This window comes from Geospiza fortis, unplaced genomic scaffold (genome assembly GCF_000277835.1).
Source record: "Geospiza fortis unplaced genomic scaffold, GeoFor_1.0 scaffold27, whole genome shotgun sequence".
NCBI lineage: Eukaryota > Metazoa > Chordata > Aves > Passeriformes > Thraupidae > Geospiza > Geospiza fortis.
The window spans coordinates 4,839,577-4,851,602 of NW_005054329.1; the positions used below are offsets into that span (position 1 = coordinate 4,839,577).

General features: G+C 56.0%; 1 protein-coding gene across 1 annotated transcript in view; it reads right to left on the minus strand.

The window, feature by feature from the left end:
- Positions 1 to 423: 423 nt before the first annotated feature.
- Positions 424 to 12,026, minus strand: part of ASS1 (argininosuccinate synthase 1) — a 23,466-nt gene continuing 11,863 nt past the window's right edge. Inside the window, exons 9-14 of the mRNA XM_005421287.2 lie at positions 11,515 to 11,599; positions 10,476 to 10,540; positions 6,576 to 6,707; positions 2,777 to 2,933; positions 1,224 to 1,289; positions 424 to 737 (exon numbers count right to left, since the gene is read on the minus strand). Of these exons, the coding sequence (XP_005421344.1) occupies positions 683 to 737; positions 1,224 to 1,289; positions 2,777 to 2,933; positions 6,576 to 6,707; positions 10,476 to 10,540; positions 11,515 to 11,599 (560 nt within the window). The 3' untranslated portion in view covers positions 424 to 682. The remainder of the gene's footprint in view (positions 738 to 1,223; positions 1,290 to 2,776; positions 2,934 to 6,575; positions 6,708 to 10,475; positions 10,541 to 11,514; positions 11,600 to 12,026) is intronic.

Genomic DNA, 12,026 nt, shown 5'->3' on the forward strand with positions numbered 1-12,026 from the left:
TTTCCCCTTTCCTTTCCCTCTGCTTCCACCACAGCTCCAGGTTTCCCTCTCTAAGCCTCCCAGCCAGGTGTGAGCATGGGGACCACAGGGACCTGCAGCTCTCCAGGCACTCTGGGAGAGGGATGCCCTGCCCAGCCTGGACCCAGCACTCCTTTCCTCCTCACCTGCAGCACCACCAGAGGATGTTCCCTGCATTTTTTGCCTTTCCCGAGTCTGCTCTTTAAAACTCACCTTAAAAAGGCACCCAGCTCCCCGCTGCAGCCCCTGGAATGCCTCTCTGAGAGGTGGTTCCCGCTGCCCACCTTCCCCACGAGGTACCACCACCCCCCCACGTCCTTCGCAGCCGCTCTAACCCACCACAAATTCCCAAAGCCGGGCTGGGGGAAGCGCTGGCCCGGGGGAGCAAACAAACGAGGCAGGAATAAAGCGATGAAGCCCGGCTCTCAGTGCCGGACCCCGCGCGTGGCTGGGGTTTATTTCTTCCCCCACTTCTCCTCTGATGGACAAACCTCTTTTTTTAAATTTTTTTTTCCCCCCCGATTGGATTTCACTTGCAGCCCCGTAACAAAGCCGTCACCTCCGCTCCAGGGAGACGAGTTACAATTACCAATTGCCGCCACAATTAGTGCTACTTCTTCCAGGAATTAGAAAGGGGAGCGGGAGGCTCGCGTGCGATTGATTGCTATTCATCCTGCTTTACGGTGACCTTGCTCTGGAGACGATGATATTCCTTCAGCCTGGAAACCGGGATTTGAAAAAAAAAAAAAATTAATTGTAAATTAACAGTAAGAGCACACATTTCCTTTCAATTAATTTAAGCAGAATGAGGGGGCGTGAAGAGCAGGCGTTTGTTAAGGCCTGTACAGTTTAATTATTTTTTTTTGCCCCCACGAGATAATGTAATTAATCTTAGAGGAGTCGGGGGGACACGGAGCATCGGGGGGAACAAAGCAGTTAACAGGCAAAGGAAAAATTAAGAGCCCATTATGTAAATGCGGCGTGTTTTACAGCCCTGGAGTTGGGAGGGGTCTGAGAAATAAGTAAAATAACGAGGCTGGCTGCGCTGGGGAAGGCTGCAATTAAACAGGGCTGGGGCTGGCGGGGCTGGTGGCACCCCACTGCTCAGGGGGAGCGTGCAAAGGGGGCTTGGATCACCCCCAGAGCCTGAGTGAGGATGGGGGGAGCCCTGGGGTGCTGGGGAGGGTCCCCTGGACCCCACAGACCTGAGGGAGTTGATGTTGATGAAGCCGGTGGCATCAGCAGGCTCGTAGTCCCCTTGCACGTTCATGCTGCAGAGAGAAAGGCACTGTCACTGCCTTGGGATTCCCAGGGGAGTCAGGGCTGCCCTTTGGGAAGGGAGAAAGTGTGGGGGACCCCAGACCTGGCTGCTCTGCCCTGCTGCTGCCCCCTCATCCACTGCAGGGGGCTCAGGGCAGGGTCCCTGCCAGCCCCTGGGGAAGGGGCACATGGCTCAGCCATGCCCAGGCTGCACAGGCCCTGCCAGGGACACAGCCCCAAAATTCCCTCCTTGGTCCCTCACGTGCATCATCACCCTTCCGTCATCATCATCACCCTCCCACCATCATCACCCTTCCTTCCTCCCCGTGCTCTGGCACTGCCCAGGGATGCTCACCCTGTCCCAGAGCAATCCTGCAGGGATGGCTCTGGAAAAGGGACGGGATCCTGGGCAGGAGACACTGCCCCAGGCATGAACAGGGCTCCAGGCAGGCAGGGACAGCCCCACACTGGTGTGGGGCTTTGTGGACCTGGCGGTGATTCCTCAGTGCAACACTGAGCACATCCCCTTTCCCAAGGCTGCAGCCACCCACTGAATCCCAGCTCCAACAGTTTCCTACATCCCCAAAACACACGGCTCATTTCCCAGAAACCACAAACCTTAAAGCAGGAAGTGGAGGGAAATAAAGAAGAAAAAAAAAAATAAAAAAAGAGTTTACAACGATTTTACCTCCCCTGACGGGCTACAGAAAAACCTCTGTGCTTTTATTTTTGCTCATTCGAGTGGTTCTGACCTGCTCTATAATTACGTTACTTTCTACCTACTGTGCAGAGGCATTTCCACACAGCTCTGCCTCTCACAGCTTTCTCTCGGGTTCCTGTGACGCCGTCACTCAAAGGCTTTCAAACCAGCGATGTAGAAATCAAAAAGAAAAGGAAAATGGTTGGAGACGCAGGGAGAATAAGTGCCCCTGCTTTTCTCTCCCTCTCTCTTTTTCCTCCGTCCCACCCCCCTCCATCCTCCTTTTTGTTCTTCCCTTTTTTTTTCCTTTTTTTTTTTTTTTATACTTAATTCATTTAATCTCTCCAAGTGAGAGTGCAAAGCATAATGAAGGGTTGGGACGGATTATTAGGAGCTGTTGATTTTGAGGGGGAGGGAAGGGGGGAAAAAAAGCCAGAGAAGAGAAAGAGAGAAGATAATTTGACTCCGACTGATCTAAACTCATTCGGGTGTATTTATGGCTTATAAAGTGTTTAGAGAGATTGAAAGGAGTTGAGGGAGGGCTGAGGGGGGAGCGAGCAAGCGAGAAAACAACACGAAGAAAAAGGGAAAAGCCAGAGGGGGAAAAAAAAAACAATATTGACTTGAAACATGGCTCATGCTTCAGCTGGATGCTGGGCTGGGCCCACGGTGTCACCTGGGGATGGGATGGGATGGGATGAAGAAGGGTAGGATGGGGATGGGGAAGGGGAAGGGCATGGGGAAGGGGGAGGGGGAGGGGGAGCTCACTGTCACTTCTGCCCACCCTGCCCCACTCACCTGACCAGCTCCTCGTTGTAGAGGGAGCGTGGGGACTCCCTGCCCAGGATGTAGACGTGGCCCTTGAAGACGGAGAGGCGCACGGTGCCCACCACGGGCTCCTGCGAGCGCCCGATGCACTCCCGCAGGAACTCACACTCAGGGCTGTGCCAGAAGCCTGGGGACACGAGATGGGATCAGCCAGGGGCTTGGGGAAGGCCAGAGGGACCTGGGACCCCAGGGCAGCCTAGGGTGGTCCCCAGGCTAAGCCTTACAAGGCAGAGCCTGGGTAATTTCCAGGGAAGGGATGCAATTGCAGGACTGGGTGAGGAAATTAGATGCTGGGACACACAGGTTGAGCCATGAGGGATGGAGATCTCAGGTGTTTCTCGTCTCCTCAGTGGCCCTCAGGATGGGAGAAGAGGGTGGAAGAAACTAGAAATAGGCCATGGGGCCATCCTTGCTCCAGTTCTGCTGAGCAGGGGTGATTACGCAGATGAAAAGGTTTGTTAAGTAGGAATGAAATCACCACTCAAAATCCACCATCTCGGGAAGGCCAGGTGGAGATGGACAGATGGACACAGAAATGGATGGGGATCAGCTCCCAGACCCCAAGAAAAGGATGAGCCATTGTCCCCTGGGATGGGCAGAGCAGGGGTCTGCCCAAAGGGCCAACCCCAGCCTGTGGACTGTGCTCAGGGGGATGCAGCCCCACAGGAACACCTCAGCCCCAGCAGCTCTGGGAAGGGAAACCCCCTCAGCAGTGGGGCTGTCACCCCAGCAGTTCCCATTCCCCACCCCAGAAGGATGCAGAGCAGAGTGCTCCCCCAGCTCACACAGCCTGGGCTGGCACTGGGGCTGCACTGGCTGTGCTTTGGGGCACAGGGCTCTCAGCACCTTCCAGGCCCCCAAGGTCAGTGAGGCTCAGCTTGTCCCTGATGCCTCTCATGAGGAAGTTTGGTTTGTCCCCACTGTGGTGCCAGCACGAGGAGCTGGTGGCACACAGGGGAGCAGTGCTGGCACCCCAGAAAACTCCATCCAACCCCGACCAGCCTCCTCCTGCCTGGCTCCAGGGGGGACAGCAGCCCCTGGCAGCCCAAATGCCCTGAGCTGAAGGCCTGGCTGGGTGTTGGGGTGATGTGCAGGCACACCCCGGGCCCCCAACCACATCCTGGGGGAGTGGCTGGGGCACTGCAGGTGCATGGAGGGGCCGTGCCCTGCCTGCCACCCCCATGCCCCTCCTGTCCCTAGGCAGGGTTATTAGCCAGGGAGTCCTGGGAGACCGGGAATAAAGCCTGGGAGATGCAGGAGATAGAGGTGGAGAAAGAAAGAGCCCATTCACCGCCCTCCAGGCGTGCCCCGGTTTTATCTCTCCCATCTCACACCGGTGCCCTCTCACCTTTCCCTTCCCAGCTGGGCTCTGGGGCCGAAGCCATTAAAGAAACAAATAATTTCTTCTGTTGTTTGGCCTCACGAGCCGCTGAGCAGGGCTGTATCCTGCAGCCTTGTCCCCGGGGTCGGTGTGGCCCTGCTCCAAGGCACAGCACCACGGTCCTGCAGCCCCTCAGCACCAAACCCACCTCGCCGAACTGACCCCCCTCAGCTGCTCCACTCCAGGGGATTTGGGGACCCCTTCCCTGAAATCAGCACTGCCATGCCAGTAGCAACCCCAGCTCCAGGCAAACACACTCCTCTTTTTGATCCCCACCCTCCAAGCGCAGCTCTTCAACTAGCAGGATTGATGCAAAAAATCCCCGTAAAAATAACCCCCAGACACACTAAAATAATAACCAGCTGCTTAAATCCTGCCTCTGACAGCTCCAGGTGGGAGGAAGCATCCCCCCCTGCCGACCCCCCACTGCAGACCCTGGAAGCGATCCCCCTTAATGACCTCCCCACCATCCTGCCCTAATCACGGCGCAGGCAGGGGGACAATGGCATTTCCGCACCTGGAAAGGAGGGAACGGCTTCAAAGCCACCCCTCCACAATGGGATCAATAGGAACAGGGGGAAGATAAACACTAATTCTCCTAAAAACGGGACTAGCTGCAATAATGAGGTGTTAAAGGAAGGCGAGCTTGAAAACCTGGCCTCGGGCACGGGGGGACCCACGGGTGCTTTTTGCACCCTGCTGGGGTTTTTCCTTGGATTTAGGATTGGCTGGCAGGGGAGTTTAGGACCAAGCTGGGAATCCCTGGGGATTCAACACGTGGAGCCAGGGAAACAGCATCCTCTGCCTGGCGGAGGTGGGGAGGGAGAATTCGAACCATGATTCCCTCAGTGGCTTTTTAACCTGGTGGCTGCACAACAAGCCAGTGGTTAGGAATAAACAGACAAACAGGTTTAGGCCTGAACTACCAAAAAAAAAAAAGTAGTCAGAAGAAAGGCAGGCCAGGTGAAAGTCTAATAAAAATGGCCAGGGGTGGCACTGGAGAATGAATGAGGGCAGGGGCTGAGATCCAAGAGGAAGGTGACAAAGGCTCCCCAGCCCCTGTCAGGGCCCTAAAATGTGATTTCAGCAGCAAAGGGGCTCAGGCATTAAATGCTGATTGCTGAGGAAGATGCAAGAGTGAATGTCCTTGGAGGGGAAGGTGACAAGCACTGGCACAGCAGCTGCAGGGGACAAAGCCTGACCCAGTCCTACTGAATCTGCTGCTGCCCAAAGCCTGAGCTCCCAAAATCAGGTTATTGCAGGGTATCTCCCCATGGAGGACCCCACAGGAATCATCCCAGCCCTTGTGGTTAGAGACCCCTGAAAAGTGATGGAAGCAGCTGGGAGGCTGAGAAATCAGGGCCTGTGAGTGACAAATGTTTGGCCATGGGGCAGGAACCTCCAGGGGTGACAGCTCTGAGCACCCAGGCGTGGGCAGAGGGGCTTTGAGCCTGCTTAGGCCATTCTGGGCTAATCCTGCTTCCTTCAGCTTAGCACCAGAGCCTGGGTGGGGGTGGATCCGTGGAGCAGCCCCCAGGGCAGTGCTGGTTCTCCCCCCAGGTGCCAGGGCAGGGAGCTGCTCCTGTGGGGGGGGGGAAACGCTGAGCTGCGACCCCCCAGACTCAACCGACGACCTGCTGCTGCACGGGAGGGAGGACACAGGGCTTCAGTGCCGGGTGAGCCACTATCCCCTCGTTCCTCATGGCTCCCAGCCCTCTCCAGGCAGCGCTGTCCTGTCCCAGAGCAGCAGCCCCAAGCCGCAGTGCCCCTGTGTGGGCTGCGCACCACATAGCACAGCCAGGATCCTGCATCCCTCCTGAGAGAGCCCCCTGTGCCACTCTGCCAGGGCACAGGGACACTCCAGAGCCCCCTGTGCCACTCTGCCAGGGCACAGGGACACTCCAGAGCCCCCTGTGCCACTCTGCCAGGGCACAGGGACAGCTCTCCAGCTCCAAATGCCCTGGCAGGGTTTGAAGTTTAAAGTTTGGGCGCCCCATATCCCAGATATGGGAGGCAAGGACAGAGGTGGAAGGGGTTGGAGGTGGGAGCTGGGGAAAGGTGACAGGAGAGGGGACAAAAGGATGGTGAATTACATCCAAGTGTGCTGGCTGGGATGAAGTGGTGGCACTGGGCTGGGAAAGATTCCATGAGAAAGCCTCACGGAATATGGCATTGCCTCCCAAAGGCAGGCACGGAGCTCCCTGGGCAGGGAAGCAGGCACAGTGTGGGGTTTTGCCCAGTCCAACCCCACCTTTCTCCCCAGGAGCAGCCTCAAAACCCACACCTCAGTTTTGCCACCAATGGGACCTGCAAGCTCCAGCAGCAAGGAGGGAGGATGAGGAGGAAGGCTGGGAGGAGGCTGCTGTGGCAGCACTGGGCTGCACCTACCGTTGTACACCAGCTCTGAGAATTTCAAGGAGAGCCCCTGCTTGATTTTCCTCACTTCCCGGTCCATGGTGAAGGCCTCGATATCTAAATGTGCATGGTACAGGATCGTTCCTGCTGGGGTCTCATAGATACCTAGCCATTTTTCCAGGCAGGGGGAAAAGCAGAAAAAGACAGAGAAACGAATGAGACCCAAACTGTCAGCAAATGACAAAAAATAATGACTTGGCTGACAGAAGGAGCCGTGGTCGAGCGCATTCAGTCTCAGCTCGCTGTAAAATGCATCTGTCATTATATTCATGCTGGGGCCGAGACAGTCCACTCCGCACCTTGCGGAGAAAATTTCTAGATTCCCCTCTTTGAAGAGGCACTCTGACGAGGCTAAATGACAGGGTTTGGGAACCGATCCCCCCACCCATCCGTGCCCAACGGTCTGCAGCTGAAAACCTGTAATTAGCAGAGCGAGCGGGGCACAGGCATGGGGAGCGCGCAGTGCCCTCCTCTCCCCGCGGCTGCCGGAGCCAGCGAGGCTACCTGGGGCTGGCAGGGCAACTCCTTCGGGGCTGGCAGGGCCCCCCCAGTCCCTTCCTGCTGCCCCCCCATTGCACGAGGCCTGGGGATGGAGGGTGTTTAATTATTTTGGCGTGCTACTCCTTTGTTCTAGCCGTTCGAGGCTTGTTCTGTGCGTGGTGTGGTTATTTGGTGTTTAAATGCGAGTGTGGCCAGGCGGTTCTCCCGTCCATGGAGGTGGAAATATTGTGGGGAAACGCTGAGCTGGACTGGCTGTGAGTATGTGATGGGAAAGGCTGTGAGCTTTAAAGGATTGTCTCCTCCAAGCCCAGCTCCCATCTCCTGCACCATTGATCCTAAATCCATCTGGAGTCCAAAATGCTGCAGGCAGTGGTGGGGTCACACCCTGAGCTCCGCAGCCAGGACTGTGGCAGCAGCCCAAGGCTCTTCCATCACATCTCATCCCAAGCCAGGGCTGTGGAGCCCAGGGAGTGACCCCACAGCCAGGGCTGCTCCAGCAGCATGTCCCTGTCCCCTGCCCACAGCAATGGTCCCTTCCCAGTGCTGGGCAGCTGCTGTGCTGCAGTCCCGGGAATGGCAAAGGGAACAAAGTCTCCACTGAAGGGGATGTGTCCCCAACCAGCCCCAGGAGAGGCTGAGGGGAGCCCACAGGGCCCAGAGCTTCACCAGGCTGTGCTCTCCCAGTGCCCTGGAGAGTGGCACAGGCTCAGCATGTCCTGTGCCAATGTGGCCACAAGAAGATACAACAGGATCCACAAGGGCAGCAGCCCAAGGCTCTTCCATCACATCTCATCCTAAACCCATGATTCCAGCATCCTACAGGACCACAGTCTGACTGTCCCAAAGGAGAGCCAACCCCTTCTCTCCAGCCACCCCAGTGGTAATGCAGCCCAGTCCCTGGGGCAGCTCAGGTGCTCACCGAACATCCATTCCCTCAGGATGTGGGAGCAGACAGCCAAATTAACACCAAACCCCAGCTGTCCCCATGGGCACAGCGGTTTGGGTCCATGCCTTGACCCCCAACTCCTGCCATTCTGGGGGTGCTGGGGGACAGGACCAGAGCGTGTCAGCTGGGGCAGAGGGGAGGGCAGCTGACAGCCACTCTCCAGCCTCTGCCGAGGAGACAAGAGACACCTTCAAAGTGACACTCGCACAATCCCCAAGTGTCTATTTTCCTCTCCCCATGTTTACAGGAAAAGACAGAGGTGTCAGCACTGCAGCCCAACGATGCTTCAATCACCCCATAATTACTGCTAAGGAAGGGGGGACGGGAGCAGGGGAGACAGGGAGGGAGGCAGCGAAGGAGACAGCTGCTGCTACTTAAAATTTTCTAATTTGTAACCTCGGCTGTCACTTCACCTCCATCGGAGCAATTCTGCTGCGCTGAGTGCAGGCTGTCACTCCCGACGTCATCCCTGGGACAGGAAGGGATGTGCTGCCTTCCCGAGGGGAAGGGCAGGGGGATGCTGTGCCCACGGGAAAATGCTGCCCAAATTTCCACCCCTGGCCCGGGGCTGAGGCTGAGCCCTCAGGCCCAGTTTTTGTGCTCATAGCAGGGAAAGGGTTTTCCACTTTCCTCCTCCATCAGCTCAGCGCATCCAGAGGAGGAAAAATGAGGGAGCCAAGGGAAGGAAAAGCCCCAGCCACCAGCAGCTCTCAGCTTTTGGCAGCGGCTGTCCCCCTCCTTCCCTCTTCCTCCCCACTGACTTCATTTACCTCACTTAATTAGCCCCCCTTCGGAGTTAAAAAGATAATTTGATAATGAGGGAGTGAGCGGGAGGCAGAGGCAGAGCCGTGCCCCCCGGCCCAGCCGTGCCCCCGACCCTGGCACCCTGGAATTATTCCCCCCCCTGCCACTAAAACAAACAGGGCCAACCCGAGTTAATTGGGCTTGAAAGGCTGCGAGTGGTTCCGTGTGCCCCTCGCCCATTAGGCCTTAACGAAGTCCAATTAGGAGCTTAGTAAAAATCAATGCAAATGAAGTTTTCCTCTTCTCTGACTTCCTGGGGCTGGGAGATGAGGAAGAGGAGGCACCTTTGCTGCCACCTCCACCACAGGGAAGGCTCTGGCCGTGCTGCTGGCCGTGCCTCAGTTTCCCCTGCAGAACCCCAAATCTGCAGGACAACATCACACTGCTGGGCTTTACAGGATTTTCTCCTCCAAGCCCAGCTCCCATCTCCTGCACCATTGATCCCAAATCCATTTGGGGTCCAAAATGCTGCAGGCAGTGGTGGGGTCACAGCCCGAGTTCCAAAACCCTGGAGGAGAGCCGGTGCCCGCAGCACCTCCTGTTCTGACCTGCTCCATCCCACACTCCCTCTCTCCTGCAGAGCGCATTTATGGGAGGTTTCTCTCAATCCCCAAAAGCCAACCAGGGGCGGGATCCTGCTCAAAGCAAGGAGGGGGAGGTTTCCCCAAGGTCTCATCCCCACGGGGAGCCACCCCAGGGTTTTCTCCCTGCAGGGCTGGCCCAGACCCCCCGGTCCCCCGGCGCAGCGATCGCTCGGCGGTGTCACACAGCAGACAGATGTGACAGTTAAATGGGGTTTGGAGGAATTATTAAATGCTGGAAGGGTCACTAGAGCGTGTCAGTGGCTCTTAGAAAAAAAATAAAGCAGATTTTGACAAATTACTCAGCATCCTGAATGCAAATGCACAGGCTGGCGTGTGCAGGTCGGGGTTTTTTTTCTTGCTTCTTTTGGTTTTAATTTGATTATTCAAACTCAGATCAAATGATTTGGGGTTTTGTTTCTTGCCCTGTGGTGGGGAAGAACACTGCAGGCTTAGTTTTACCGAAATATTTGCTGTTGTCCTGCACAGAGGGCAAGTTTAAAGAAAGGAAGCATCTAATTAAGTATTAACGAGATTTAAAACAAAAGAGTTGGAGCAAGGAGTTGGGAAATGATGCTGAGCCACCTCTTCAATTAGTTTTGCACAGGGCAGCTTGCTGCCTCCAGAGGTTTCCAATGAAATTCATCCCAATGGAAGATCAATATTAGGAGGCATGGACTCAAAAATGTGCGGATAAATCAAATATTTGCATTTTTTAAAAATATCAAAACAGTAATTTGCATCAGCTTCCTGTGGTTTGCACAGGTATTGGAGAGTCAGAGCCTGGTGTGTTTGCTGTGGGGACAGGTCTCACCTGGGGACACCGGGACCCCAGGCTGGTGCCAGCAGTGGCAGTGAGAGGGAAACTGCTCTCATTAGAGAGCAACGAGGAGTCCCTGCCATGGGGAAATCTCTGCCAAAAGCTGATGGGGAGGCAAAGGCTGAGGGCTGCTGGTGTGACCTGAACCAGAGCACCCCAGGATAACTGAGCACCCATCGTGGTTTTCCCATTTTTTTTTCTTTTCCGGGCAGTGCTCTCACCTCTGGACTTCATCCCAACGAAGCGATTCTCCACGATGTCGATGCGCCCGACCCCGTGCTTGCCCCTGTCAGGAGAAGGGAAGTTGCTGCAGTCCCAGCCCCACAGGTGGGTCAGAGGGGTGGACAATGGGGAAAAACCCCAAATGACAGCAGGCCAGCCCCTGGGCAGCACTGCTGACCAGCAGCAGCAGGGACAGAGATAAAGCAGGTGCAAGGAAATGGATTTTTCTCTCCATCACTTGCCACTGGGGCTACCACTACTGCAGGCAGCCATGGCATTTAGGCCACTGGGCAAGGAGACAGGACATGGCATAGCTGTATTCCCAAAGCACTTTGAAAACCACTTATTAACCATTTAAAAAGTGAACAAAGTGGGAAAGTTCATTCCCATTCACCAGCAGGAGGATAAAGGCACAGAGGAGGATGGCCAGGGACTGGGTGGCACTTAGGAGGGATGGGTGCCCTTGTGGGCATCCTCATGGGTGCTGCTGTATTTTTGGGCAAACTCCTGAGGATGGTTCTGTGCCAGCAGCAGCAGAAACTGGGCATGGGGTGGCACATGGAAAGAAAACCCCAAAGGAGCTGCTGCTGTGGAGACAGGAACAGAAAAGGGCAATGAGCCTGGCCAGCAGGTCTCCATTCCCCAAAAAGTCAACTCGCCACATAAAAAGGACACTGAGCCCTCTCAGGGAGACAAGGCAAGGCAAGATGTGGGAGAAGGGGGTCCAGGACTGAGCTGGGACAAGAAGTAAAGACAGGGGCAGGGCAGCTGGGGCACACAGGCAGCCCAGAGAATGCTCAGAGGGCTTTTTAATCCTCCTCACAGCCAGTGAGCAAAACCCTGAGGTATTTATACCCCTGTGCTCCTGGCCTCGGTGCCCAGCTCTGCTCGCTGGCATTTATGGCACAGCTGGCACCATCCCACCGCTGGCCACCATCCCTGGGCTCACCAGAATGTGAGATCCTGCTCCCACCCCACTATGGGTGCCCTGGGGACGCTGCCCTGTCCCCTCTGCTGGCCGGACAGGGTGGCACTCACGCGATGTCGTTCAGGTACACAAAGAGCTCCAGCGCCGAGGAACGGGTGGCTCCGTCCCCAGTGTTGGTGACCTTCACTGGGACACCTGCAGAGGCGGGGAGAGAGGATGGGCAGGATCAGCCCGTGTCAGGATCCCCCCGGAACATCACGCCGTGGGCGTTAAATAGATGTGACAGATATGAACTCTAAATAACTTCTTAAAAAGGCATATCCAAGCTGGTGCGAGGGGGAGGCGAGGGGAGGGGGACCCACCTCGGGAGAGGAGCGAAATAAATAAATAAATAAAAGGCCATAAAAAACCCACCCCCCCTTTTTTTTTCCTCTCTCTCCTCCCTCTCTTTTTTTTTTTAGGGCCTGTGAAATTGCAACCAGGCCCTTAACTAATTGAATTTCACGCTCCGCAATTGTCTTACGGCGCTGCACCTTCTGTCCCACCAGCCCTTGCTGGGGAGGGGGGACAGAGTGACAAATGTGTGTCCCCCCCCTCCTCTCAGCAGCACGGGGGGTGTCTG